At 54.4% G+C, this 27,389-nt stretch overlaps 4 protein-coding genes across 9 annotated transcripts; 2 read left to right on the top strand and 2 right to left on the bottom strand.

Moving 5' to 3' along the window:
- The first annotated feature begins 12 nt into the window (after positions 1–12).
- PTCD1 (pentatricopeptide repeat domain 1) lies at positions 13–4,633 on the top strand. 3 transcript variants are annotated; one of them, XR_005103904.1, is made up of 8 exons: positions 13–565; positions 807–947; positions 1,143–1,361; positions 1,988–2,089; positions 2,453–3,211; positions 3,414–3,530; positions 3,921–4,068; positions 4,292–4,401. XR_005103904.1 is itself a non-coding variant. In XM_037385375.1 (8 exons), the coding sequence occupies exons 1-8, from the start codon at positions 95–97 to the stop codon at positions 4,469–4,471; spliced, it is 2,229 nt and encodes a 742-aa protein (XP_037241272.1). In that variant the 5' UTR covers positions 14–94; the 3' UTR covers positions 4,472–4,633. The 3 variants fall into 3 exon arrangements, 2 of the variants coding, with proteins under 2 accessions (XP_037241272.1, XP_037241273.1); XM_037385375.1 differs by having other exon boundaries at positions 14–565; positions 3,829–4,068; positions 4,292–4,633; XM_037385376.1 differs by having other exon boundaries at positions 14–565; positions 3,910–4,068; positions 4,292–4,633.
- A 494-nt stretch (positions 4,634–5,127) lies between these two features.
- Positions 5,128–7,458, bottom strand: BUD31 (BUD31 homolog). 2 transcript variants are annotated; one of them, XM_037385382.1, is made up of 5 exons: positions 7,325–7,458; positions 6,806–6,959; positions 6,128–6,250; positions 5,735–5,901; positions 5,128–5,390 (listed from the first exon to the last, which is right to left on the bottom strand). In XM_037385382.1, exons 2-5 carry the CDS (start codon positions 6,897–6,899, stop codon positions 5,340–5,342), a joined length of 435 nt encoding a protein of 144 aa, XP_037241279.1. In that variant the 5' UTR covers positions 6,900–6,959; positions 7,325–7,458; the 3' UTR covers positions 5,128–5,339. The 2 variants fall into 2 exon arrangements, with proteins under 2 accessions (XP_037241279.1, XP_037241280.1); XM_037385383.1 differs by having other exon boundaries at positions 6,806–6,948; positions 7,325–7,393.
- A 189-nt stretch (positions 7,459–7,647) lies between these two features.
- PDAP1 (PDGFA associated protein 1) lies at positions 7,648–16,890 on the top strand. The gene is made up of 6 exons (XM_037385388.1): positions 7,648–7,738; positions 11,648–11,739; positions 13,692–13,799; positions 14,203–14,324; positions 15,212–15,363; positions 16,057–16,890. Exons 1-6 carry the CDS (start codon positions 7,726–7,728, stop codon positions 16,113–16,115), a joined length of 546 nt encoding a protein of 181 aa, XP_037241285.1. The 5' UTR covers positions 7,648–7,725; the 3' UTR covers positions 16,116–16,890.
- Positions 16,891–18,899: 2,009 nt separating this feature from the next.
- On the bottom strand, positions 18,900–26,451 carry ARPC1B (actin related protein 2/3 complex subunit 1B). 3 transcript variants are annotated; one of them, XM_037385387.1, is made up of 11 exons: positions 26,296–26,451; positions 24,256–24,384; positions 23,507–23,580; positions 22,626–22,730; positions 21,834–22,056; positions 21,396–21,503; positions 20,863–21,069; positions 20,537–20,612; positions 20,252–20,448; positions 19,652–19,742; positions 18,900–19,199 (listed from the first exon to the last, which is right to left on the bottom strand). In XM_037385387.1, the coding sequence occupies exons 3-11, from the start codon at positions 23,568–23,570 to the stop codon at positions 19,161–19,163; spliced, it is 1,110 nt and encodes a 369-aa protein (XP_037241284.1). In that variant the 5' UTR covers positions 23,571–23,580; positions 24,256–24,384; positions 26,296–26,451; the 3' UTR covers positions 18,900–19,160. The 3 variants fall into 3 exon arrangements, with proteins under 3 accessions (XP_037241284.1, XP_037241282.1, XP_037241283.1); XM_037385385.1 differs by lacking the exon at positions 24,256–24,384 and having other exon boundaries at positions 23,507–23,587; positions 26,297–26,451; XM_037385386.1 differs by lacking the exon at positions 24,256–24,384.
- Positions 26,452–27,389: the final 938 nt, after the last annotated feature.

Below are 27,389 nucleotides of genomic sequence, written 5' to 3' on the forward strand. Positions count from 1 at the left end.
CCCTTCCGCCCGCGCCGGCGCCGCGGCGGAGGGGAGTGGAGTGGGCCCGGGGCTGGGCCCAGGCCCAGGCCCTCCCGGTGGCCGCGGGCACGCCATGAGGGCGGTGCGGCTCCTCGGCCTCCTGCGGGGGCGCTGGGCCCCCACCGCTGTCCCGTGGGGGTGGGGGGCAGCCTCCGAGGGCGGCTCCGAGCGGTCCGGGCCGGCGCCGCGGCTGCTCCGGCCCCCGAGGCAGGGGCCGCTGCCGGGCTGGAGACCGTTCAGCTCGTCACGGGCGTCCTACAGGCTGCCCGGGAGCGAGCCGGGAGAGAGCGGTGCTGGCAGCTGCGCTGGAGCGGGCGGCGAGGAGGAGGAGGAGGATGATGATGATGATGAAGGCGTGGAGTTCGGGACGCTGTCTAATAAATTTTCTTCTAGAAAATATTATCACAAAACCACATCGCGCTTCCAGAATTTAAAGCTGCAAGAGGAGGGAGAGGAAGAACCGGGAAGAAAACCTCGATGCGGTCCGAAGAACACCCCGTACTGGTACTTCCTGAGATGCAAGGCCCTCATCAGAGATGACAAGGTGTGTTCCCAGCTCTTCGCTTATTTGGTTTTTAATAGCATTGATGACAGCTGCAACTGTGCAACTGCATCCCATCTGTGTTATCCTATTGCTTAGTATCTTTATAGAAAGTAGTAAAATTAATCCATGAGGAATCCCATGCTCTGTAGGACTTCTACCACAGTCTGCCCACAGCTGCAAATAATGTCCATTGTAACCGATTCTCTTGCTGCCTCATCGTGGATTCTCCTCTTCCCTCTAGCTGGCGGAGGCTCTGGAGCTGTTTGAGGTGCAGATGCTGAAGGAGGAGCGTGTGCAGCCGGAAGAAAGCAATTACACTGTTCTAATTGGCGGCTGTGGCAGGGTTGGCTACGTGAAAAAGGCATTCAGGCTCTACAATGATGTAGGTTCACCTTGTCTCCTTTCTCAAACCACCTTTACCTTTTTTAAGTTAAAACTGTTTCATGTTACTTTGTTTCCAAAATGCCTCTGAGTTAGTGTTTGCACCTTCTTAGCCTGAAACTTTTAATAACAAGTGAAGAAATTCTAGACATCCTTTCCTAAAAAGCCAGTTCAAATTCTTCTTCTCTTCCCTTAGATGAAAAAACGAGGCTTAACTCCCACGGAGGCCACTTATACAGCCCTGTTCAATGCCTGTGCTGAGTCGCCGTGGAAGGACTCGGGCCTGCAGAGCGCTCTCAAATTACGGCAGCAGCTAAAGAGCAAAAATGAAGAGCTGAACCTGATCACCTACCATGCGCTGCTGAAGGTCTGTGCCCTCTGCTCGGATCTCAGGATGTGCTTTGATGTACTGAAGGTAAATAAATGACTGTTCTCATGTTGTGTAGCCTGCTCTGGTGAAAGCTCCTGGAAGCTGCCATATTGCATGAACTTTTGCATTTTCAGGAGAGGTAATTACAGGTCATGTGTTTATGTTTCATTGATCCTTGGTCTCATACAATTAAATTGACTTGGTATGTACCAAACATTAAGCTGAAGTACATAAAAGGAGGCAGCTGCTGAGGTTGGCTTTAAAACTGGTCGGGTGTGACAGAGACTTAACGAACAGTTTTTGTGGAGTTTGCAGTTACTGTGTCTGTCTCCGCTCTTTATTTTGAAGATCTGTACATTGATACCTGTCTCCTTTTAGAGCTCTTACAGCAGCTTTTTTCAGAAGGGCCAGTATGGGAATAGCTAAAAGGATTGCTGTTCCTGCCCCCCTGATTCCCTGTAGCTCCCATCAGGGAGTAGCTAGGATCTGTGTCAGCATTTCAGGACGCTCTTTCTCCTGGAGCGATCGTTCTGCTCACAGCCCTGGGAGTTCACCCTGTGATTTGCTGCTGCTATATCCCTAGAAGACATCAGTGGTATTTGAGCTTCACAGCCAGCTGCCACAGACTGTTAGGGTAACTGAGGAGTTTAATGCGCTCTCTGCTCTTTCAGGAAATTGTGCATAAGGGCCATGTTCTCACAGCCGAGACCTTCAGCTTCCTTCTCATGAGCTGCATAAAGGACAGTGAAAATGGCTTCCGATATGCCCTGCAGGTTTGTCTTCATCTTCTAAGTGGGGAGGAAAAAGTGCCTCTGTATTTTAACTTGGCACTTGAACGTAGAGAAGGCAGCAGGTTGCTTAGAGCTGATGAAATAGGAGGAGGTCAGCTCCTCCTAGGCCCAGTTCTGTAAACTAGACTTCCATCAGGATGTCTTGTACACTGGTAAACCACCCTGGGTGATCTTGCAGGACTGTATGAGCTCAAGGTGGCTGTTTACTGTCCAGTGGCCACTCACCTCATCATGCTATAAACTTGCTCCTTTTCTGCAAGCAGATACATTAACAGATATGCTGACAATCAAATGCTCCTCTTATTTAGCATCACGTACATCTGATGTTTGTCTTCCCCTCTTCAGGTCTGGAAACAAATGACTAAACTTGGAATAAAGGCTGACAGCCACACTTACAATTTGATGCTACGTGCTGCGAGAGACTGTGGAATAGGCGATCCAGTCGTGGCTTCTGAACTCCTGCTCAGACCCACCAACGAGAACTCCTCTCAGCAAAGGCTTGCACCCGGCAGACAGAAGGAAAAGGTAAAGAGTCAGAGGAAGAAGGGATCAGAGAGTGCAGCTGCTGTCCAGCTGGATGTGGAAGCTATGGAAAAGCAGTTATTTCAGGAGAGTTCGGTGCAGCGTGAAGAACTGATCCAGCACCAAAATAAAGATGTAAATCAGGCTGAAACAGAACCAGCTGCTCTCAACAGCCCCAGCATAGCTCACAGCACAAGTGGAGCGCTGATGAGGAGAGGCCAGAACAAGGTGGAGCAGCAACAAGAACACCTCAGCCAGAAGCTGCATTTCTGCAACCTGCCCAACTTGCTGGATTCCAGGATGCCTGATGCAGCCGTGGTTTCCTTGGGGACAGTGGCCACACCGTCTGATAGACTGGCTTTGATGGGGGACGTGGAAGGCTTCTTGAGTAAAATGAAAGAGGACAATGCAGAACCCAACATTAAAACGTTTACATTACTGGCTGAGCTGGCAGAACCCCAAAGCCCCTCAGAGTCCTCTTTGCTGGCACTCCTAGATGAACATAAAGTGAAAGTAGATGTGACCTTCTTTAACACTTTAATAAGGAAGAAAAGTAAACAGGGAGACCTGGAAGGAGCAAAGGTGAGAAAAAAAACCCAGAACGAGCCTGTCACATCCTCCTGTGTTAACTGTGACACCTGTTTCTGTCTCACACTGTTTTCCACAAACCGGTGCTGGTTTAATTTCCTCAGTGTTCCTGGATTCTGTTCGAGCGTGTTCAGCTCTGTCTGGAAAGCTACAGCATGACTTCTTGGAAACTGATGTCAACACTTTTATCTTGCAGAGCATGCTGCCAGCTCTAGTGAAGAGGGGACTATCGCCTAACCTCCAGACGTTTTGTAACTTGGCAATTGCTTGTAACAGAGAGAAGGATGGATTGCAGTTACTCTCAGATTTGAAGGTAATCAAAAAAGCCTCTGCTGCTTGGGGTTCGAGCTGCAGGAAGAGGTGAAGGGAAGTGTTAATGCTTTTAAAAAGACCTGCTGAGGTGTCTGTGGCGACGGCTTTTGTTCTCACTCCAAAACCAAGCAACTCCAGAGTAGCTAGAGCCAGCTCAGGTGGTCTGTCCTATACCTGTGCTGGGACAGCAGAGGGCTTGTGGGGAGGGCTGTGCTGGCATTGTAGAAGCTGCTACATGGGTCCCAGAGTGAGAGCTGTACTCCTTGTGTAAGAAGCACCTGTGTGCCTTTTCCTTCCAGGAGTCCTGCACTAGTCAGCAGATAAACAAGTTTAACCGTAGCGTTTGTTGTTTCCAGAGGTCTGGAATAACTCCCAACAAGTTTATCTACAGCACCCTCATTGCTGCTGCTGTGAGACAGCTGGATTACAGTTACCTCACTGAGATCCTGCGAGACATGAGGAATAACCAGGTGCCTCCCAATGAAGTTATCATACGCCAGCTGGAGTTCGCAGCACAGTACCCTCCCAAATTTGATCGGGTAAGTAGCCATGACGAGTCAAAGTGCAAAGGCAGCACGAAGGACACCAACAAGGCAGCACAAATTAGATGTCTGCCTAAGTCTTTTTCCTTTGGGTTTGTCTGATCTGGCTGACAGTTACTTAGTAACTGTTCCTTTAGTAGCAGCTTGTAGCTATTGCATGCTGGTGCTGAAGTGAGCTCTCTTCTAATAGGAACTTGTTTTGTTGGGTTTCTGTTTGCAGTATAAGTCAAAGAACCCGTACCTGGAGAAAATTGATGGCTTCCGCGGCTACTACTATCGGTGGTTAAAAGTAATGGCAGGAGAGGAGACCCCCCACCCCTGGGAAAAATACAGAACAGTGAAACATGCGGTAGATGACAATAAGGAAGAGGCTGCGCAGGAGCAGTCAGGGCAGAAGTAGCGGTGAGCAGGATGCTGAAGTCCTGCATCTTCCTTGTGCTGGAAGAACTTGGAACTCACTCCTTTAAACTGTCTCATAGTAAGGCTGCTTCATATTTCCATGAACCCCAGTTCTTGGGCTAACTACGTAATAAAATACTTGTCCATTATTTTAAGAAGCAAATACATTTTCCAGTGAATTTCCTTAAATTGCAGAGGATTAGACAGGCTGTAGTTTAACAAAACCTGTGCTAAACAAGGAAGAAGCAAAATCAGATTTAACGGTGGTTTAGCTCGGTGCTAGTTTTGCCTCTTTCCTGTGTTCTGTGGCTATCTGGGCACTTAAGGTGCAACCTAGAAGTCTCTTCAGGAATGCCAGCAGTCTGTACAGATCTATGCACTAATTCCAGGCTACAAACCTTAGAGAGCTCCAGTGACATTTAGCTTCCTTCTACACAAGATCAGGGGAGAGCTTGAATCAGAGCAGATGTTTGAGAACTGTATTATTTCCTTTCCACACAGCCTTTTAAATACAGTTAATTGAGAAAGAGGCCTAAGAGGTGGTTTAAAAAAGCAACCCAGTTTTAGAACACCTCACGTAGCAGCCTTCAAACAAACAAACCAGAACACGTCCAGCAGAAGAAGGGCGTAGAAATGTTTTGCCAGATCACAGCACTCTCTCAGGAAGGCAGGCTTTATTTCAAAATAAACGACTACACAAACCCAACTCAGAAACAACCACCATTGTATGATCCAGATAAACGTGTTGCTGTTTTAATTGCATTACAGAAATACCCAATCACACAGAAGGTGGCTGTAACTGCACTAATAGTCCATTATGTAGGATGATACCCCTCAGAGTTCAAAAAGTAGTCTTATGGCTAAAGGCTTCACCCAGAACAGCCTCTGCATCCGCAGTGAGTGCATTCAATGATTCTCCCCTGGAAGAAAGAACATCAGGAGGGTATTTCAGCCAAGCTACATGAGCAAACAAGACCAGCAGGCCCACGCCTCCAGGCAGGGAATGGATCTGGGTGGGAATGGTTTCTACTGGCTAGTTTTGTTGTTTCCCATACTTTTAAAAACTTTTAAACAACTGCATGCCAAAGCTGACAGTACCTTTAGAACCAACAGGATACCAACTCCACCAGCAAAGACAGAAATGTTACAACTAGAGGAAATGACCAGGAAGAACAGCACTACCTCCCCTGCCGTCCCTGACCTGGGAGAAGTTAGAGTACTGCAAGGGTCCAGACAAGCAGAGGAACAAGTTGAAAACTCTTACCACTTCCAGCTTGCTTTTGGGGACCCTGCAGATGCAGTTGGTTCCAAAGTTGGTGTCCCGCGTCTGGATACATCGCAGGCAGCAGAGGTTCTCATAACCCTGTTTCTTCCACTTTGCAATCAGGTTTTTGTCAGCGTATCCTTCCTTGATGCAGTATTCGTAGAGCTCTGTAGAGGAATAGACACCATCACAAGTAGCTCTTGGGTAACTATCAGGAATTAGTAGCTGTAATATCTAGCAGTTAAAGCCAGGCAGCTGCCAGCTTTCCTTCTATCTTCCCTCCCCAGAAACCTGATCCTTCCCACCAACACCCCAGTTCAGGCTCATCCACAGGCAGGCATCTTGCTCTGTTCTGTTTTCCCCTGCCCAGGGTAAGGCATTTGTGCTCCTCACCTCTGCTAATAGCTTTTCTTTTATAGAAGAGATCAAAGATGTAACGTGTTTTCTGGTGATGAATCCTGAAGATTGGCCAAAGGGATTCCACTTTCCTCTTCCCTTCATGAGGCTCAGTCTCCGCTGGGAGGGAACACAAACACTAGGTTTCAGCCGACCGTTTCAGACAGCCAACTTATCTCCTTAGTCACTGTGCAGTAAACTGTTCCAAGAACATTCATAACTTCTAATACATTGCAGAGGTAAGGCCGAGCTTAATGGAAGAAGACTCAAACAGAAAGGACCCGACCTGGAACAGCTCCTTTAGGAAATAAAAACAGAACGGCAGTGGGGACGACACGACCCACACTGGGAAGGCTGGTGACTTAATGGCTGCCCTGGCTCGTCAGACCAGAGCAACGGCACAGACAAGAACTATGAGTCCCTCCACACACACCAGCGAGCTTCAGCTGTGGCTCAGCCATGGCATGCCCTGAAACAACTGTACGCCAAACCTCTGTGCACTGTAACCAGCGTATACCCAGAAAAAAAGCAGCCAGTACTGGCCCAGCCTGTCTGCAGCACCACTACGAGGCAGGGACACAGAAAAGGACAACCTCTGCTGGCGGGGTAAGCTGTGCTTCATGAAGTAGTTAGGGGTTAGCTGGTTTCCAGGTCACAGCCCGCTCTGCCGCTTACCTTCTCTCATCTTCTGATCCAGCTCATCCAGTGTTGGCTCAATCAGCTCCCACCCGTCCGGGGGAGGCTTCCTGCTCCGCTTCACTTTGGGCATCACCTCGGGAACGCCTGCCCGCACTCAAACGTGCGGCTGCTTCCAAGTCCTTAAAAATCACTAGAAAAAACGAAGGGAAAACAGTTGTTGGGCATATCGTTCCTAAGATTTCTGTGTCCTATTGCCATTTTCCAGTCTGATGATGAAAATGAGCTTTACGGAGCTCGTGAAAAGAGACAAAATCTCGCCCAGCCCGGCCGCGGGGGGGGGCGCGCCGCATCCGCCTCACCACAGTACATTTTCTTCTCAGCCAAGAGCCGCCAGCTGCCCCACCCCCACTCCGGGCCGCCCTGAAGCAACAACCCCCAGCAGCACCCGCCCGGCCCCGGTGAAGCGGCCCCGTCAGCCCCAGCGCGGCCCCCGGGGCCCGGGCCGTGGCGGGAGAGCGGCCGGGCCGGGCGAGGGGACCCCGCTACCCCGCTTACCTGCTGAGGGGCGCAGCTCCCGCCGCCGTCACCGCGGGGCCTCCCGCTGCCCCAGCCCCGCCCCGCCGGGGAGCCCGCCGCGCTGCCTGAGGGACACCGGCCCCGCCGTGCGCGCCCCACCCGGGCCGTGGGCAGGGCGGAGAGCGCGGCCCGCCGGGAGGGGACGCGGTCCCGCTGCCCGCGGCGGGGCGGGGGGGGGCGGCGGGGCAGGGGCGGCCGTGCCGGGGGCGCAGGCGGTGCCGAGGGCAGCCTCGCGGCGGGGGCCTGGCGGGCCGTGGGGACTGGGCGGGCGCCGAGGGCCGCGCGCCGCGCGCGGGGGTGGGGCGGTTTCCGCTTCCGGGTCGCCACTCGGGGCCGGGGGGGGCCTCGCTGCAGCTGCCGCAGCCGCCATCGCCGCCGCGATGCCGAAAGGAGGTGGGGGCCGGGCCGGGGGGATTCGCCCCTATGAGAGGCAGCGGAGAGGGGGACGGGCGGCGGCTGAGGCGAGGGAGGCCCCTCAGCCCCAGGGAGGAGGGGAGAGGCGTGGGGGGAGGCTCCGGCTGTGGAGGCTCAGGGCGGGCAGGGTTCCTCCTGCCCCCCGGTGTGGGCTGGGGGGGGGGACACGGACGGACACAGGGTTCGTTCCCCGTCCCCGGGTCTGAGGGGAGGTCTCTTTCCCTCTCTCCCCCGCCTTGGGGAAGCGTGGTGGCGGGGAGGTCTCCTTTTCCCCTTACCGGCTGCGGAGGGTCTTGGGAGAGGGGAGTCCCCCTCACCCCTCCTACGGCTGTGGATGGCCTCTGGGGTGGTCTCGGTTTCTTCCCCCAGCCCGCTTCTGGAGGGCTTCGAGGGGGGGTGGGCGGTTCGCTCCCCGCCCCCCGAAAACATGGTAGCTTGTCCCGTCTCTCACAGAGCAGGGGGTCCAGTTCTGTGCCCCCCAGCAAGCGCCATGGGATCGCAGGAGTCCCAGAGGATGCGCGGTGCCGGACGCCCCCGTGGGGCCGGGAGCGGGCTGGGCCCCATGTGCTCCCCGCCGGGCTGGGAGCCGCAGCCGGTTCCCCCGGGGCAGAACTGGGGGCACACGGACGCCCGGGGAGGGGAGTTTGCAGCTACACGGGGGTCCCGGGGGGCACCCCGGGAGACACAGGCTCTGTGTGGTGCCTAACGACCATCCCCTCCCGGTGGGTCAGCGGTGGAGGCCTGAGGGGCTGCATAGGGGAGTGCGAGGGTCCGGCCCAGAGGGGCGGGGGGGGGTGGGGGTGGGGGGGTCTTCGGGTCAGGGGCTCCAAACGTAGCTGCTTTCATGGGGCTCCAGCACCTCCGCATCTGGGCATTACGGAGCGGGTACTGACTTGCTTCTGTGATTAAGGAGAAGTAATGAGGGACTGACAGGCTGTCACGGCGGAGCTGGATCCACCCAGAACCTTCTCCAGATGCACCATCTGCATAATTGGCTCTGTGAAACCCCAGTCATATACATTAATGTAAACCAGCCCTCATCATTCATCTTCCCTGTAGTTTGCTCCAATTTATTTCATCAGCATTTCCCAAGGTTTAGGACTAAATCTGCTTCCCTATTTAGATTTTCTTTAAGCGCTTTATTTTGTGTCCATTTGCACAATATTAGTAGACAGGGCTGAAGCTTTCGCCTGTTTTTTATGAAGGCAAAGAACTGTGGTGGGTTATAACCCTGGTTACCATGTTTAAATGCCCCATAATTCAGGGTTTCCTGCTCTACATTTCATCATACAGTTTTAAATGTTTGTTTCAAACCTTTTGCTTCTTGAGAAAAGAGGGAGCTTCGCTTGCCTCCCCACCCCCGAGTCAGTAGGAGTTACAATATAAGAGTGAATTTTTGTAGTCACTGTTTAATATAAAATGGGGGGGGGGGGTGTTAATCGGTCAGTAATAAATTATTTCTGATTACTTCATTTTTTTTTTAATACTTTGATCGTAAAAAAGGTATTTCCTTAAATATTCTTCCATTCTCTTTTAAGTTCCTTAATTATGCTGTTTAAAGCTGAAGACAAATGTATTTGAGTGCGCCTGCCTTAGGTGCCAGTGGTCTTTACTGCAGGTGAAATCTGTAGGTGATTATGTTTTTAAAGTGCTTCACAGAGGAGGGTAAAAATCATTATCCCTGTTTTACAGATGGGGAAACTGAGGCACAGAGCAGAGCTGAGTTGTGCAGCATGATGTGGTAGGTCAGTGGCAGATGTAGAACCAGCACTTTGCTTGTCCAGCGTGCGGTTTGATGTCTCTGCGAAGAGCAGAGCCCTGTCCCTGCACCTTGCTGAGCTCCCCACAGTCTCTCCAGCCGCTGAGGTGGTGGCACTGCTGCTCCCACTCAAAGGGGTCTTCTCCCCGTGCAGGCTTGAATACAAATGAGATTTGATTCACTCTTCTATTTGCTGCTTTTTAGGTGTTTAATGTAAGATAATTTCTCATTAGTTGTTTCCCTCCCTTTATTACTGTTGTTTTATTTGCAGTAATAAGGCTTTTGTGTTCTTGAGTTCTGAGCCCAGTGTGAAATTCTGAGCCTAGCTGGACACGACTGCCTGGCACGGGCTGAGCTTGGTTGAGTTCAGTTTTCTTGGTGTTACGTAGTGTCAAAGATATTGCTGTTGTTCCATTTAGAGTGATGTCATTTGCTGGGCAGTGGGATAAAGTCTCCTGGGCTGGAGTGCTCCCTTGGCAGATCTTGTTCCCAGAGGGTGTCAGTGTTACCGTGTGGGATAGTTGGGAACAGGAGACACACGCCTTTGGGTGCAGCAAAGCTTTTGGTTGCACTTATGGTTTGAGTGTCCACAACGTTCCACAGCTGAGTTCAGAGGGAAGAGTCTGGGCTCTGCGCTTCCCCATTTCATGCGAGGAAAAACATCTCAGGAGTCTCTGTAAGGCTTTGCAGTGAGGCTTTTGAGATAATTTATTCCACAGCTCAGCTTTTACTGAGCTAAAACGTGTGAGAATTTGTTTATGCTGAGCAGAGGGCTGGTCAGAAAATGTTAAATTTCTAAAGCTTGCAGTGCACAGAGGCTGCCTGCGCTGGTGCTCCCTGTCCTTCTGAGTCTGACAGTGCAGCTGGCCACGGCTGTGGCACATCGGTTCAGCAGTGGCGGGTCCCTCCTGTGCCTCCTGCCTTCCTCTCCTGAGGAAGAAAGGACAATTCCCATCAGCCCTCCCGGCCACCATAAGGTTTCCGTTGTCCTCGGCAGGTGAAGCAGGGAAGGTGAGAGCGAGCAAGGATTTCCTGCTCCTTCCCTCGGACTTCAAAGACTCCTGCAGTAGCAGAGAGCTCCCTTGCCTAAGCTGTTTGCTTTTTGCTAATCTCGTGGACCATTTGTACCCTGAGCTCCCTGGCTCAAGGCTGGAGGCAGCTCTGTTCAGCTTGCTTCCCAGCAGTTCTTGGAGCTGTAAGAACATAAACAGAGCAGTCACTTGCAGGAAGCATTAATGGGTTCAGCAATTCGTTAATAAACAGAATTCTAAACTTGAGAGCCCATCTTAGCCGGGCAGCCCAGCCAGCTAAGCTGACTCTCTCCTCTTCCTGCTTCCTAGAGCTTGTTTTTATTTTTCCTTATAAAGCAGTGGAACATGGAGGCTCCTTTTCGTAGTCTTTCAGCTCTCATTATAATTCCCAAAGCTTTTGTCCAATTAGCTGCCTACTTTCTCTTGGCACAGCCTTAGTATAAGGGAGGGGTTAAGGAGGCAAGCTTGTCAGAGAGTTGGTTGTAACCGTGGCAGCCGCAGGAACACACTGTGATTCCTCCCGTGCAGGAAGCACAGAGCGTGGCTGTGGGGCTGAGCAGCCCTTGCCAGTCCGGGAAGTGAATCAGAGAGGCCACAAGCACAGGCGTGAGTGGGCAAGGAAGGGTGGCGTCACCAAGAGCTGTGGGGACACTTGGAAGCTTGTTGCCACGTAACTGGCATCGCGGCTCTGTGATGGTTGAGGGACAGGGGTATCCCCTTCAGGGAGGATTTTTCTGGCTCGCTCTGTAAGACGGGCCTGTGCTTGATTAGGAGAACGCTGTACAGCTGATAGGCTGCATTCAGTTCTGGTGTCTCCAAACACAGCCCAAGGGGAAAGAAGGAACCAATTCTCTGAGTATCTTTCTCTAGATCAATAATCCCAAATCTCTGTGCAATTTACCCAAAAATCTTGGAGTGTTTTATGGAGGCTGGCAGGTTCAGGGTGTCTTTTTCATTGTTGTTGTTGTTTAGATTCTGTCAGAGAAGCTGTTTTGGTTTATCCTGTCTGCACTGAAAATCCAGAGAGTGCTGCAGGAGGAGTACACCTTTCTGGAAGCTTACCCCTAAAGCATTTATTAATTTATTTTTTTTGTACAGGTAGAAAAGGAGGCCACAAAGGCCGAGCAAGACAGTACACAAGTCCTGAAGAGATTGATGCCCAGCTCCAAGCAGAAAAGCAAAAGGCAAGGGTATGTGTTTTGCCTGTGTTACATGCTTACTGTCAGAAGTCCTGGCCTGGACAGCATGCTTATCTTGCAGTTCATGAGAAATGGCAGCTTAGTCAAGTGTTGGAGATTTTTCTGTCAGTGATCACAGTATGAATTCTGAATATCTCTGCCTGGGGAGACTGCATGGTGTCATCCAGTCTGGTGCCTCACAAAAGTGAGGCCAGGTAGACCATCCAGTTCACAATTTGAAGGTTAAAGGTAGGGAGGATGATCACACAGCAGCTCTAGGCATGTGTTCCCCCCATATGTCATCATTCTGGTCTCCAGTGTCAGCTGATTTTTCTGTCTGTGCTCTGCAGATTGGCTATGGAGAAAAAGGGCTCACATCTTGACATCTTATTGCATATTGAAATTATTGTATTTGCCTTCTTTCTCTTCTAGATTTAAAAGACCAAACTCTTTTGACTCTTTCCTGTACGCATGATTTTCTTGTTTTCCTCTGACTTGTAGGAGAGAGAACAGTTTTCTGGCATGACTCCTTTTTTGGGTGTGTTTCTACGTCCCAACATAGGACTGTAACAGCTGCCCCCACTTCCGCATCTACCTGACTGGTGTTATGAGAGGCGTGGATACTTTTTGCAGTACTTGCTGTCTTGTATTTCCAGATCATCACAGCTACGATGACACTCTCACTGCTGCTTTTCTGTGACTTTCTGGAAGTGCTGCCTAAGCCAAAATACACTATTCCAGCTGAAGCCTCAGCACTGACTACAGTAGGATAATTATACCCCTTGTAGGAAATACTGATGAATACCTCGAGAAGAAGATTACTCTTTCAAGCAGTTATGAGCCATATTGTTGACTCCTTTTTAATGTTTTGACCAGCTGCAACTCAAGATGATTGTGTGGTTTGCTGCTTCGCCATATATTCCAACTTTGTGTTGGATTTCTTCTTCCAAAGTATAACTCCTCTGGTTTTGTTTTCTGATTCCACCTTCTTGATTTCATGCCATCTTTCCAAATTCTGAAACCACTTATGGGTCTGATCCTGTTTTCCAGAATGATTCCAACTCCTGCCAGTGTGATGTCATTCACAAACTTTATGAGTGTTCTCTACTTCCGAGTTGTTAATAAAAATGCTAACTGGAAATGGAACAGGACACAGGACAAGTAGGACCCCACTTGATGTCTTGTTTCAAAACAAACCAGAGAACTGCTCTTTGAGAAGGAATTCTTTGTTTTGGTCTTGATTCATACCACATAGCGATGGTTAGATCTAACACTGATTTGTTAGGGAGAGCTTAAAAAAAAATAATTAACAAAATTACCCCTCTTACTGCCCATAGCGCAGCCAGTTGCTAGGATGAGGGATATTTGGCGGTGGTAGATACGTGGCTATTCACACCCATGTTGGTTGTTCTTATCGTCTAATGATTTACAAATTAATTGCTAGGTTTCTGACTAGTAAAAGCAGTGTTAAAAATAGGCTGTATTTTCTTGGATAATAATGTTCTGGTTGATGGTTGTCACTTTGAGCTTCTCTAGGATTTTTTTTTTTTTTATCTAGATCTAGGATGGGATCCAGCTCTACACTACATCTGTGTGGTTTCCGGTCCCTGAGATATTATGCACTGGAAACCTGGGCCAGATTGTCTCCTGGAGATCTTTCATTTGGGGAAAGTAAAGTGCCAGTTCTGGCTTTTACAATTGATTTCCTGGTCTGTTACACAGAGAGAACAGCAGAGTTGTTTAAAGGTGGTCTGCTGGGGCAGGTGGTGTGCACTGACATGTTGAGAATGAGCTCTTGTTTTGTAACAGCCAGGCACCCTTGGTGTCACATGGGCCACATGAGGAGCACCAGTGCTCTTGGAGCTGTCTCTAATCCCTCCAAAACGATCTCATTTAAGAGTCACTGTTGGATTTGGGATTTTTATTGACATACATTTTTCTCTTAATTTCCTGTGATTTTGTAGGAAGAAGAGGAGCAAGAGGAAGGAGGCGAAGGAGCAACAGGGGACCCCAAAAAGGAGAAGAAGTCTTTAGATTCAGATGAGAGTGATGAAGATGATGATGATTATCAGGTACTGTCATTCTCAAGTCACTTAATGCATTTGCACCACCCACATTCTTGGGGCAGGAGAGACATGCACACTCTTGACTCCAAGTTCTCTTTGAGAGCTACCTATAGTAAATTTTTTATGGAATAACTATTTTTAGAAGCCAAAAAAACTACTTGACAGCATTTTGTCCTCAGAATGAAAACTTGTGTAATTTTACAAGTGAGACGCAAAGGCAAGAAGATTTCAGAAAAGGCTGAAGATGCCTGGCAGTATAAATCTTGGTTCATATATGGTTTTGCTGTCTGGTAGTAAAAACATCTTGAATTCTGCTTTTGGGGTGTGTTGCAGTGTATTTAATGAGCTCTGGTGCAACAGAGTGCTGGGTACGAGAAAGCTTCCTAACCTTCTTGTTCTTGAACCTTAGCAAAAGCGCAAAGGAGTGGAAGGGTTGATAGACATAGAGAATCCCAATCGTGTAATTCAGACAACCAAAAAAGTAACTCAGCTGGACCTGGATGGACCTAAGGAACTCTCACGACGAGAGCGGTGAGTCTTTCCTGCTGCCTTGGCAGGAGCTAGTGCATTCTTGGAATTGCGTCCTTGCTGGTGGCAGCAGCTTAACACGGGGAGGTGTTTCCCTGCTGCGTATGCGTTGGTGTTTCAGGGAAGCCCTTTAAATGTGTTGCTGTCTAATGCAGACACTGAGCAGCAACAGACTGTCGAGCAGGACTCACCATGGTTCAAAATGTCTTTTCCTTACAAACTACAGAAACTGTCTGCCCTCTGGGAGCAGCTGTGGCCATCCTGGAGCCAGGCAGCTTGGCCAGGTGCACTTAAGGGAGTGAAGTTTGCTGAGAGGCGGATTTAGGCCATTCCTTCCCTGAAGTTTTATGCCAAAACCCAGACGTAACTGAAATCCATTAACCAGAGGTCGCTTTAATCTTGCTACAGAAGGTGCCCTAGTGACAGGTAGCTGTTCCCAGATTCCAGGCATCGTGGTGAGTTGTCTGAGAAGCTGAATCAGATGAGAACGAAAGTTTAGTCTTCTAGTTCCATTTAGCAATGGAGAGTTTCAGAGTGAAAGATTTAAGCTTGCTTATTTGGGATAGATTGCTTCAGCAGAAGTACACCTTTGAGGGTAAGGCTGGGAAAAACATGTAATGGTGCTGTGCAGTCTGGGGCTAATTCATGTGACCTCATTGTGTGTCAGTGTCTGTATTTAGCTGTACGAAAGCAGAAATACTCTCTGTCATCGTTCCTGTTCAAACCCTGCAATAGATAAAAACTGCTTTGAAAACTGGTGACAGGGCCCCCAGTCTCTGTGGGCAGTCCATCTCTGTCCTCACTCCCTTCCCAGTCAGAAAGTCTCCCTCACTGCCTCTCCCTGCGTGTTTATGTGATGTTCTGGTGACTGGTGTGTTTCACTCAAACAGAGAGGAAATAGAGAAACAAAAGGCAAAAGAAAGATACATGAAAATGCACCTAGCTGGTAAAACAGAACAAGCGAAGGCAGATCTCGCCCGACTAGCCATCATTCGGAAGCAAAGGGAAGAAGCTGCCAGAAAGAAAGAAGAAGAAAGAAAAGGTTAGAGAGTAATTAATCATATCCTCTTCTTTTTGTGGTGGCTGCACTGCCAAGAGGCATGATTTCTCATATCATACATATTAATCCCTCATCTCCTGTGACTGTGTGGTGTTGCTGTCTTCACAACTCTCATCAAAACCAGAATCGGCTGTTTCTTTCTTATAAAGCTCTAGAACATCTGAACAGGGAGCAGGGCAAGAGGGAAGGGAGTTGCCCTTGACATCCATATTGTCCTCAGCCTCCCAGGCAATGCTTGCTCCAGTTTGGGGGTTTGGTGGGTTCCGTGTGCTGGATGTGATTTTTCTGCTTTGCATGCTGGGGATCCAAACTGCCCAGGGAGTCTGCGGCACTCCTCCCCTGCCTGGACTTTCTCTTCAGCTCTGATCGGTGTGAATGGGAATTCTGATGAGCATGGCTTCTCAGTAGCTTCCACAGAGAAATTTGAGCATCAGCAGCAGGGTGATGTGTGGACGGCTGAAGAGAGAGGCCAAGGACAGAGGGAACGTGCAAGGGGGGCTGCTTCTCTTGACTCTGGAGGGTTTCTACCATGGATTAGCGGGGAGGGTTGGATATTTTCCCGTTGCCTCACTGTACATGACTCATGGGGTTTTGGTCTCGGGGGCTGTCAAGCCACCCCCACTCCCTGGCGTGCGCTGTGAAGTGGTGAAACCTCTGTTGTTTTTCCTCCCCCAGCAAAAGACGAAGCGGCCATGGCAGGTAAAAGACTGCAGTCTCTATCCCTTAACAAGTAAGCACAGGACATGCAAGAGGAGGAAACGCCAGGGAACTGTGCCTGGTGCCTGCCAGGAACTCTGTCGTGTTGCATACCATTGATGCCACGTAGGGTGTACTGAGGCATCGAAGTCACTTTCACCTCCAAGAGACACTGACAATGTTTGTCCTCATCCTGGCACAGATTTCCATTTGGGGTTAGGGGCAGCTGCTATCTTTGGTGCAGAACTGTGCTGAACAGCAATTCTCTGTAACAGTTTGGAAACCTGAATGTTTTTGCTGTTTTTAGGGTTAAGAACTCATAGACAGGGGGCAGGGTGGGAGGGAGCTGTGCGGGAGGGGAGATGCTTCAAATATTAGATTGCAAGAAAATAGATTGTGGGGTCATTATGGGGTGGGGCATGGGGTGGGGAACTTTGACTTGCTAGTGAAAGCCCAAAAGATAATGTATCTGCAGAATCCTTTTGGGCGAATGGCCCATCAAATTTTGCTGCAGGGTGTTGCAGTATAAGCTGGGAGCCTGACTTCATGGACATCTGGAGTGCCGTTCCTTCCCAGTTTCATCCCTCCTTTCTTGCAGCCAGTCTCCCCTTTTCCCTCCTCTTCATTTTTATTTTTTTTCCTTCTCCTTATTAGGGATAGTGCCAGTTTTTAACCACATCATCCTTTATTTAAAGGAAACAAACAACAACATTAATTGTATCAGACCCAGATGGATAAAAAAACTTCATAAAGTTTAAAAAACAACAACAACAGAACTTGTATATTTGGCTGATTAAAATGTAAGTTATCATATCTGCTCTGTCATCGCCTGGTGTGTGTGTGTAAATGAACACGAGTGTACAGGCTGCTGCTGAGGTGCCAGGTGCTGTAGCGATCTGATGCTGTGGTGACTTCTGCATTGGCTGCTTTGCCGTTTCTGTGTTGTTTGTGGTGTGGAATGTGGCTCGAGGTTCAGCAGCGCCATCAGCAGATGCAGCCTGAAGGCAAAAAGCTTTTCCGGCTGTCTCTACACCCCCCCACCCCCCCCACCCCCACTCCCCCCTGCACAATCTGGTTACCACAGTGGAGAAGAGTTACCCTCAGGCTGCAGTCTGTCCTTGTCAGGGGGCCAGTCCCCAAGCTGTCACCCTGTCAGATGTCCTGTCTCTTGGTGTAGGGCTGCTGGAGCAGGAGGTGCTCTAACCCGCTGCACCCCAGGAGGTCCAGGCAGCCTGTGCCAGCGACACCAGCGCTTCCCAGATTCACTCGCCAAAGGCTGGAGGAGATTCAGCCCCAGCGCTGAGATGAGAGCACTCTCGCGGTCACCAGCAGAGGTGACAGCTGTAGACACGCAGGATGACAAATGTGATTTGTTCTGTGTCATCCTGTCCATGCCTGGCTGCAGGGACTTGGGCATGAGGGTGTGACAGAGGGATGTCCTACAGGGAATGTCACTGTTGAGTTGCCTGCTCAGACCGCACTGGGGGGAATTTGCTTTCCTGGTGTGGGAATGCTGGGTCGTCTCTGCGTGGGGGCACAGGTGCAGGCCCTACAGCTGTTCCCGCAGGAACTTTTGTGCCCCGAGGCATGATTTGAGACAGGAAATACCTTCAGGGAGCTATGACAGATGCGTGGTACCAGGAGAGGTGCCCTGCTGTCAGCTGCGAGAGGGAAGAACTGATGGTGGGGGCAGGGCTGGCACAGGTTCAGGAGGTGGAGGCAGCAGGGTGGTGGGAGGCAGCAGGCTGATGCCTGGGACGGGACAGGGTAGAAGCCACAGGTGGTGAGGGGGAGAGATGGGGCTTGTTCACATGGGGTGAACACACAGAAATGGGTGGAAAAATCTTTTTCCCAGCAGAACGCACCTCCCACTAACTAACGGCTGGACCAGAACCCAAATGTCACCGTCCCTCTCCGCCAGCCAGCCCTCCCCTCCCGGGCCGAGGTCAGCGTGAGGGCTGCTCTGCGTCAAGGGGCGCCCCAGGAACAGGGTTTAGCCCGAGCTGTTGCAGCAAAGTCCGATCCCAGGAGGAGTAACCAACCGTGTTGCGCTGCACAGGTTCCTTCTCCGTCGGTGATAAATGCAGGATTTCCCCTTGCAGAGACGCGCCGTTTAAGGCACAGCGGCACTGAAGGAGCGGCAGGGCGTCTCGCTTGCCCTGACACACCAGGTGCTGGTTCTTCTGCCTTTGCCAAAGCCTTTAGCAACCACTTCATCGCAATTTCATACCCTCTGTGAGATGTGTGACCCTGCCCCTGTTTACCACATGCAATTCAACCCTGCTCTGAAACAGCAGGGTTTATCCACTTTCTTACAACTTCTTCAAAGGCTCCTCGGTACTCCTGGGAGCAGCTTTGTCCTTCCAGTCTGGCTGTGAGGTGGGACTGCGCGCACCCCGAGCTAGAGATGAGGAAGGGGGAAGTTGGGGGTGCTCCGATAAAATTTGCCTGGCAGGCCGCGATGATGGGCTGGGAAGGGGCAGGATTGGTTTGGCAGCCCAAGGTTTCTGAGCTGGCTCCCAGGATGTGAAATCCCACACCTGGTGGCACTTGACTGGTGTCCAGGAGGAGACAGGTGCTGGGAGCAATGGGGGAAGCCCGCACTCACTTGCCACCTCTGTCCTCTCCCCTACCTTCTCTCTAATACAAATGTTTTGAAATTGTGCAGAAGCAGGGAACAGGGAGGCGACATTCCCCTTTTCCCCGTTGTCCTGATTCATCTCCAGAGCTGGGGCCAGAAAGGAGAATGCGGCACAGCAACTGTCAAGTGCTCTAGCCACACGCATGTTCACATTCAGCTTGTTTAAGAAAATATCATTGGATTTATACAGGAAATTCCTTACTTTATTTTTTATTTCTTTCAAGCTATGTATGACCAGCATCAGGTAGGATGGTAACAAAAACAGTAAAAAAGAAAATCATTTTTCTCTTGTCTGAGAGCAGCCGCCGGGGCTGGCTGGCAGCCAGGGACGGGTGCCGGTGGCATCGTGGCCAGCTCGCGGGGCGCGGGGGCTCGCGGGGCAAAGCAGGCAGGCGCGGCAGGAGCAGGCTGGCAGCCGGGATGCCCTTCCCGGATGGCTCCTTCATTTGATCTTGAGATCCTTCAGTGCCGACTCCAGGCTCTAAAATGGGAACGGGAGGTTGTTCATCAGCTTTTTGCTTTCCAAGGTGACCGGAGGTGGCTGGGGAGCTGAAAGGGGGGACACAGCTGGGGGCAAAGCTGTCCCCTGCGGTGCCAACCCATCCCTATGGGGAGGGGATCCCAACTTCTGCTGGTTTTGGCTCATTTTTCAAGCCATGTGGGCAAAGCTGAAGCCAGGAGAGGGTGCTGGACCCCTGTGCCAAGGCTGGTGTCAACCCCCACCTCTGAGCTGTGAAAGCGCCACCCAGGGCAGTCCCCCACCCAGCCCTGGGCTAAAGGAGATCCCACCCAGGACTGTGGGACCCACGACCACCACAGCAAAGAACTGCCTAGCAGCAGGATGAGGGGTTCCAATTAGAGCTGTGGCTAATGAGGGTTTGATGCTGGCTGCTCCCAGTCTGGGGGGATCACGACATTTTCGGGACGCCTCACCTTGACATCCCAGATGCTCATGCCGCCGTCCATCCCAGTGGTGCAGAACTGTGAGCAGTTGGCCTTCCCGCCAGTCAGCACGGAGATCTGGCTGCAGGGCACAAAGAGGCAGCAGGGAGTCAGCCCCGGCTCCCTGCCGAGCCCTCGGGGCTGGTAGCCAGTGGGTGGGAGTGGGGCTGGACCCCTTCATCTCCACACACACACACACACACACACACACACACACACACACCCCCGCCATGTGTAGGGTTTCCCCAGGGAAGCCCTGGGGCTGTCCCAGCTCCCAGGGCTGGACCCCTTTATCTGCCCCACCTACATGCAGGGATGGCCTGGGGATACCCAGGGATGCTCGGGGATACCCTGGGATGCTCCAGGGTGCAGGGATGGCCTGGGGATACCCAGGGATGCTCGGGGATACCCTGGGATGCTCCAGGGTGCAGGGATGGTCTGGGGATACCCAGGGATGCTCCAGGGCAGTCACAGCTCCCAGGCTGGGCAGCAACACAGCCAGAGGATGCTTGGGGACCAAGACGCCCAAGCAGCCCCACAGGTGACCCAGCCAAGCCTGCCCTTGCACCCACTCGTCCCCCCAGCAGGCACCTGATGCTGTTCTTGTGCAGGGTGTCCAGCATGGCGTTGGCAGTGTCCGAACTCGCTTTCTTGTCCAAGTTCTGGAAGCGCTCGCGGGCAGTGAGGCCACGCTGGGAGCTCTGCTTGGGGACGTCCAGCTTCCCCCCGAAGGTCAGCGTGCCCTGGCTCTCCTCGTAGGTGAACAACATCGGGTAGCAGTCGTGGCCCTGGGGAACCAGTGATGCCCTGCTCAGCACCCTCCTGCTGACTCCCAGCACGGCGCCCACCCTGCCTGCACCCCCTGCCCCGACTCACCGCAGCCACCAGGCTGTTTTCAGTGATGAAGGTGACGGCCAGGAGGGGCAAGGTCTCGGTGCACAGGGAGGCGACGCTACAAGGGCAGGTAGGCCAGGGCGTTAGCAGGGAGCTGAGCTTCAGCCTCTGCACCGAGACCGGCGCAGCTCCTAACACAGGTGGAAGCCACAAGGCTACAAGGAGAGACGCTGCCTCCTCCATCCACATCTGCTTGGTCCGACCCAACCCAGATGTCTCCATCACCAGGATGGTTTTGGGGACAACCACCTGCCCGGCACCCACGGTACAGCTGCCCCGAGCCCCCCCCGAGCCCCAGCCCTGCTTACGCCATCTTCTTGCTGGCATCAGCGAGGCAGAGGGTGCTGTCGTGGCTCACCCAGGCGACGCGGGTGCCGCTGGCCGAGAAGCAGATGCTGTGCACCCACCCGCAGCTGCTGCTCGACTCGAACATCAGCTCCCCGAAAGGCATCTTGGAGCCCCACGGCGTGGGGCTAGGCCGCTCCTCCACCTCCTTGATGTAGGCTGAGAAGATCCTGGGGAGGAAGAGAGCCTTGCCACACGTCCCTGGACACCGGAGCTGCCTCCATCCCTGCCCCCTTGCATGACTCAGTTTCCCTGTCAGAGCCTGTGGGGTGCCCCAGTGGGATGGTCCCCAGGACACCCCCCAGCCCTCCCTGCATCTCCCCCGTGCCCCAACCCTGGCTCCCAGCAGCACCTGGAGGGGTGAAGCCCCATGGGCGACCAGGGCACTGGGCTGCCCCACACACCTCTGTGCAGCACCAGAGTGAGACCCCAACCCACCCTTGGGGGGTCCCCCCACCTCAGGCCCCACCAGTTGCCCACCCTCCTTGCTCCTCACCGGCACTTGAAATCGCAGGAGCCGGCAGCCAGGAGGACGTTGTTGGGGTGCCAGTCGAGGCTGAGGACCGTTGAGCGGATGGGCTTCTTGATGTGCTTGCAAACCCACCTGCATGGAGAGTGGTTGGCATCAGTGGGGGAGCATCACCACCCCCAGAACCCCCCCCCCGGGCTTTCGTGGAGGCTGGCTGAGGGTGGTCAGGGCCCCCAAGCACCCCAGGAGCTGCCCTGGGCCACCACCCTGCAGTAACAGCTTGGGCACAGGAAGTACCCCCATCTCCTCATCTGTCTCTGCGTCCTCCTCCAGTTCCTTTGCCTCCCCCATCTCCTTCTGTCTCACCTCCATCCATCCATCCTTCCCATCCATCCATGCCCCCTCTATTTCTCCCTCCTCCATCTCTCCCAGAACAGAGCCCCTGAGGCCACGGCAGACCCTTACCAGTCATTTTCCTGCTCAAAGTAGCAGATGGAGATGAGCCGGGAGCCGCTGCCCACAGCAAACTTATTCTCCTTGGGGGACCACTTGACGCAGCGGGCGGCCCGGTTGATCCGCAGGATGACCAGGGTGGGTTTCCAGACATTGCCCTTCAGGGTCCAGACGTAGGCATTGCGGTCAGTCCCACACGTCACCAGCCGGTTGCTCTCGGGGGCCCAGTCAATGCCTGGAGGGTGGGGGATTGAGGGGGACCCAGGGAGCCATGGGGATGGGGACGGGTCACTTGGGGCTGGAGGCTATCTGAAGGCAGAGCTGTTCTGGGTGGTCTCTGCTCCAGAGTCTCTCTGCCTTATTCCCACATCCACCCCAAATCATCCCACCCCATCCCTTGCCATTCCTCCCACCACAAAGCATTCCATCACAACCCAGCCCACCCCATCTCTCCCCTCCATCCACCCCATCCCACCTCATCCCTTCCCGTCCCATCCCTCTGACCCCATTCCAATCCAACCCATCTCACTCCATCTATCCATATATATCCCTTCCCATCTATCCATCCACCCCATCCATCTCATCCCACCTCATCCCTCCCCATCTCATCCATCCCACCCACAAGGTGCCTTCTGATGTACTCTATCAGGGCCAGGAGGTACAGACACCACCTGCTCCCCCTCCTCTACCTGCTGCACAACCACCATCCAGAACCTGCTGGTGCCACCAAGTGGGGCCAGACCGGCTCTGCGGCACGGCCACCCCCCATCCATGTCCCTGTCCCCTCTGCCAGCTGGAACTCACCTGTCACCTGTCCGTTGTGCTCCTTCAGCTCATGGACCTTGCTCCACTTGGCCCCCTGCTTGCAGTAGATGTGGACCTCGTGGTTGTTGGGGCAGAGGGCGATCTCTGCGGGGCAAGAGCAGCCGGGGCAAAGCCCCCTCCCTCCCTCATGGGCTCTGCCAGGGGGGGAACGGGGCCAGCCAGCATCAACCTGCCCCTTCCTGTGCTCCAGGCTCAGTGGGGCATGGGGGGACCCCACTGAGCCCCATCTGCATGATGCGGTCCCACCAAGCCCCCCACCCCAGCCCTGTGCTGCCCTGAAGCTGCCCCTGCTCCTGCAAACTGCGCTTATGGGGAGGGGAGAACCTCCCCCAGGACCCCACAGCCCAGCGTCCTCCCTTCCCCAGCAAGTGGTCCCGTGGGGCTGGTGGGATGGGATGGGATGAGACAGGACAGGATGGGATGAGATGGGATGGGATGGCTGTGGACACTCAGCTCCCATCCAGCCCCATCCTGCCCCGCCTGCCCGGCACAGCAGCCGCAGGAGAGAAAGCCCTTTTTGTTCTCTCCCACGTCCCCTGTGCCGTGGCCGGGAAATGCCATCGGCTGTGAATCACCCGGCTCTGCTCTCCTCTGCTCTCCTCTGCTCTCCAGCTTCATCCATCCCTCCCCACGCTGGCTCTGGCCACTGCAATGCGGGGGCTGGCTGTGCTGGCACCCACCATGCCAGCTCTGCCCCAGCAGGACCAGGGGGATGGGGGCCACGTGCTGTCCCAGCCCCCAAATCTGTCTGTGCTTCCCTAAACTCAGCCCTGAGCCCGCTCTGCCCCATTGCACGGACAAGAGCTGGTGCTTCAGGCCGCCCCCGAGGGTTCGGGATGGGGTGCCCCAGCCATACTTACGGGTCCGGTCCTTGTTCCAGGCGTGGCAGCTGATGGGCTCCAGCAGGAAGCTGTGGTAGGCCATGGCTCACGGGCTGGGGCGAGACCCCCGCAGCCGTCAGGAGATGCTGCTCCGCTCACAGGGACAAACCCCCAGCGGGACCCCCAGCTCACAGCCCCTCTGAAAATTCCCTCCCACCAGCATCAGCCCCACACTACAGCCCCCATCCCAGCTCTGCCAGGGAAGGGGCTTCCCCAGGATTTCCAAACTCAGGAGACTGCCCAAGCTCGGGGGGCTGAGGGTCCGGGTGGAGCTAGAGATGTTCCCCACGATGCTGCCCCATGGCCAGGACCTCACGCCAAGTGGCCTGTGGCTGGGTGCCAGCTGGGTGTCCATGGCCAAGCACCCTATAGCTGGGTGCCACATGGGTGTCCCGTAACCAGATGGGAAGCAGGGACTTCTTCCAGTGACTTCCAAACCATGCCATCACCCCTGGCTGGCTGGAGCCTAGGGGGCTGGCCAGGTGCATGGGGACCCTGGTGCCAGCACTGCCAGCCCCACATCCACCCTGAGGGTCCCACCACCTCCTCCGACCAGCCCCACAGGGCCAGATCTGCTTACTCCTTCCCTGCCTTTCACTTAGGAAGAGCCAAAGCCCTGCAGAGGCATCTCCATCCCATCCCGTCCCATCCCATGTGTGCCCAGCCCCACGAGCTGGTGACTAATCCCTTCCCCTGGCTGAGCTCCCACCGCCTCCACCAGCACCCACCGACGGCTCCGGAGTCACGGCACAGAGCAACTTTCCACGGGTCCCCTCCGGGTACCGGGAAGGGCTCAGAGCAGCGGTGCAGCCCCTCGGCCACCCAGGCAAGGTAACGGCACAGGCACAGGGAAACACCTCGCCGGGGCGTGAGGGAGGGGGATTACTCACAGCTCACTTCTCAGCTATTTTGGGAACTCGCTGAATGCTGCCCGTTTTCTTTGGCAGCTAGAAACGGTACAGGGGACGGAAAAAAGTCCCTCCTAGCAAACCTTTGCCCTGGGCTGGTGAAAAGAAAATCTGTGCGGCTCCATCACCTGCCTGTTACATGTGGCGAGATCCCAGCACCGATGCACAGCTCGACCCCCGCTGCCCCACACCCCACGGCCGAGCCCCCTGCAGCACCCACCCCCACAGGCCAAGGACGCGGCTGCCCAAGCCCAGCCCCACCGACCTGCCCCACAGCATCCAGGGGTCACCTGCAGGAGGGGACAAAGCTACCACCGCCACGTGCCTCTGCCCCAAGCCCTGCAGCCGGAGCAGCACCACGAGTGCCGGATAAAACCATCGGCAAGCGGGGATGCTGCTGGAGGCGTTGCAAAAGATCAGGAGCAGAAAAGTGTGTGAAACAGGGACGGGGCTGGAATGGCCCCGGGAGGAGGGATGGGAGGCCGGGTGTGCCGCCACGCTTTCCGGCTTCAACGCTTCAACGCTGGCTAGGGAAAAAAGCAATGCTTTTTTTTTTTTTTTTCTTGGCTCGTTTGGTTGCTCAGAGGCTTGGACCCTCCTCCCGGGGGGGTCTTGCTGTTCACCCATGCAATGCCAGCACCCCGAGGGATGGGCTCAGCCACTTGCCCCGGAGCCCCCTGGTAAGCAGCCAGGGCTGTTCAGCCGGTTGATCCCCCACCTATCCCTGCAGGATCCCCCACCGCTCCCTGCAGTGGTTTGTGTTTCGGTTCCCCAGCAGCCAGTTTCCAGCCAGTTCCCTGCTGATGACCCATGGGCTGAGCCCGGTCCTGCGCAGGGGGAGCCATGGGGTGACCCACAGGGAGCCTGGCAGCCCCTTCCCCAGCAGGGAAGAGCATCGGAGGGGCCGTGGTTATCCCCCCACTCAACATGGAGGCTCTCGAGGGAGGAACACTGGTATTTTCAGAAGGCCAGACAGGGCGGGATTGGGACCTGATGAAGCTCCGTTATCTCCCCAGCCAGCCCTGAGCATTCGGAAACATCCTCAGAGGAGATAACCAAACCTTGGCAGGAGCCGAGCGCTGGGGGCTCCTCCCAGCCTGGGGAGGAAACCGGCACCAGGGCTGCTGCAGCTGCTGCTGTATTTTGGGTTTTGCTGAGCCCGCCGGGCTGGCAGGAGGTGGGTTTGCACCCACCCGTGCGAACAGTCACAGTGACGGTCCTGCTAGGAACCACAGGACCCCACAGAGTTGTCCCCGGCCACCATGGCGGTCTGGTCCTCCTGCACCACCGACCCCCGGGGAGCCCCTGTGCTCCCCACAGCAAGCCCTTGTACTCCTGCCAGCAAGGTTGAGGACATCCATCCTCGGGCCCCAAGCGTTGGTGTGGGGTGCCCCAGGAGCCAGCCTGGCCCTGGGGGGACACCACTGTCCCAGGGCAGATGGAGGGCAGCTCTGACCCTCTTCCTCACGCTGGGCAAAGCAGGAGGCAGCTGCCCGCGGGGGACAGATTGCAGGCAGCTCTGGCTCTGCCGGCACCTACCCCTGCAGGACCCCCGCCAGGGGACCTTTTCCCACACCCCACAGCTGCCAGGCCTCTGGCAAGAGAATAAAACTCAAACTTTCTGCCAAAGCGGGGGGGGGGGGGGGGGGGGGGGGGGGGGCGGGGGAAGGAGGAGGGGGGAGAGAGAAAAAAAAAAGCCCAAAACACAGCAACAGCGAAACTCATGATCAGTGAGGCGCTGCCTGCACCCCTTGGACTGCAGAGCAGCTCTGACCGGGGGTCCCACTGCCCCTTGAGCAGGGTGCAAGCACCAGGAGGGGTGATGGCCACAGCCCCCACGGGACAGCCCCAGCTCCTTACCTTGGGCAGCACAGGCAGGGCAGGCAGCGCAGGCAGGGCTAGTTCATGGACTCTGGGCAGTCGACACGAACCGCAGCCCGGAGCGAGCGGTGGGAGCTGCTGGCCGCCCCGCCGAGGCAGCCTGACTTCCCTTTTCCTCTCCGAGAAATGCAACCACTTCCTTACGTGGGCGTTGGGGGAGCGCGAAGCAGCTCGGCGGCCGCCCTGCCCTGCCTGCCTGCGAGCCAGGCCTCTCCACCATCGACATCGCCGCACGTGGAGGGGCTGCCGGCCCGGGATGCTCCCGGCAGCCCCCGCTGCTCGGTGGGATGTGGGCAACTCATGCCGGGTGCACCAGGGAAGGATGCGGCTCGGAGAGCAGAGGGGATGGATCCCCGTCCTCTCTCTCTGGCAGTGGGAAGTTTGCTCACCCCACACTCCCCCTGTCCCTGATGCTTTCTGGGGAGACGGATGGTGCGGGGAGGCCCTGCCGGTGCTGGCCCGCAGCAGGCTATAGCTGTGGTCGAAGCCCACCCAGGGTGAGATGTGCGTCAGCATCACCCCCTGCAGCCGGGGAGATCCGCAGCTCAGCAGGACCCCGCAGCGCCTGGACCTGGCCGGCCCGAGCAGCAGCTGCTGCTGGTTCCTGCATCCCACTGAGCCCAGCGGGAGCGGAGCTCTACTCACCCCAACACACCATGTGTGCACCCCTCTATTTTTTTCCCCTCCTGCTTCAGAGCCATTAATTTTTATCCCATTCCCAGCTGGGCAAGGTAACTCCAGGAGCTCAGCTCCTGCTGGAAGTGCTGGGAAGGAGAGATAGGCTGCAGCGTCTCGCTCCCCTGCTGCAAGCCAGGAGTGGGACAGCAGCGCACTGGGGTCCCTTACACATGGGGGCAGGGCCCCAGCGAGGCTCCCCAGCTGCACGATGGGGATACAACCACCTTGTACCTGTTGAGCTGCAGATTTAATCCCCCTGTGAGGGGTCAGCTCCAGATCAAGGCTCTGCAGGGTGGCGCTGAGCCAGCAGGTCCTCAAGTCCTTTAGCCGTGCTTCCCTTCAGACGTGTTGCCACGACCCCAGCAGACACACATGGAGATGCCCTGATGTCCCCG

Source organism: Falco rusticolus, chromosome 4, assembly GCF_015220075.1.
Source record: "Falco rusticolus isolate bFalRus1 chromosome 4, bFalRus1.pri, whole genome shotgun sequence".
Classification (NCBI taxonomy): domain Eukaryota; kingdom Metazoa; phylum Chordata; class Aves; order Falconiformes; family Falconidae; genus Falco; species Falco rusticolus.

Excerpts from the sequence above, each read along its gene's own strand:
- PTCD1 (XM_037385375.1), top strand. The coding sequence starts at position 95 with ATGAGGGCGGTGCGGCTCCTCGGCCTCCTGCGGGGGCGCTGGGCCCCC. Across the intron at positions 1,362-1,987 it reads TGTGCTTTGATGTACTGAAG|GAAATTGTGCATAAGGGCCA; the intron begins GTAAATAAATGA and ends CTGCTCTTTCAG. Across the intron at positions 3,531-3,828 it reads AGTTACTCTCAGATTTGAAG|GAGTCCTGCACTAGTCAGCA; the intron begins GTAATCAAAAAA and ends TTTTCCTTCCAG.
- BUD31 (XM_037385382.1), bottom strand. The coding sequence starts at position 6,899 with ATGCCCAAAGTGAAGCGGAGCAGGAAGCCTCCCCCGGACGGGTGGGAG. Across the intron at positions 6,251-6,805 it reads GGATCAGAAGATGAGAGAAG|CGGAGACTGAGCCTCATGAA; the intron begins GTAAGCGGCAGA and ends GTTCCCTCCCAG. Across the intron at positions 5,391-5,734 it reads CCAAAAGCAAGCTGGAAGTG|GGGAGAATCATTGAATGCAC; the intron begins GTAAGAGTTTTC and ends TCTTTCTTCCAG.
- ARPC1B (XM_037385385.1), bottom strand. The coding sequence starts at position 23,570 with ATGGCCTACCACAGCTTCCTGCTGGAGCCCATCAGCTGCCACGCCTGG. Across the intron at positions 22,057-22,625 it reads GCACAACGGACAGGTGACAG|GCATTGACTGGGCCCCCGAG; the intron begins GTGAGTTCCAGC and ends CCCACCCTCCAG. Across the intron at positions 19,743-20,251 it reads CTGCACAAGAACAGCATCAG|CCAGATCTCCGTGCTGACTG; the intron begins GTGCCTGCTGGG and ends TGTGCCCTGCAG.
- PDAP1 (XM_037385388.1), top strand. Across the intron at positions 11,740-13,691 it reads CAGAAAAGCAAAAGGCAAGG|GAAGAAGAGGAGCAAGAGGA; the intron begins GTATGTGTTTTG and ends GTGATTTTGTAG. Across the intron at positions 15,364-16,056 it reads GAAAGAAGAAGAAAGAAAAG|CAAAAGACGAAGCGGCCATG; the intron begins GTTAGAGAGTAA and ends TTCCTCCCCCAG.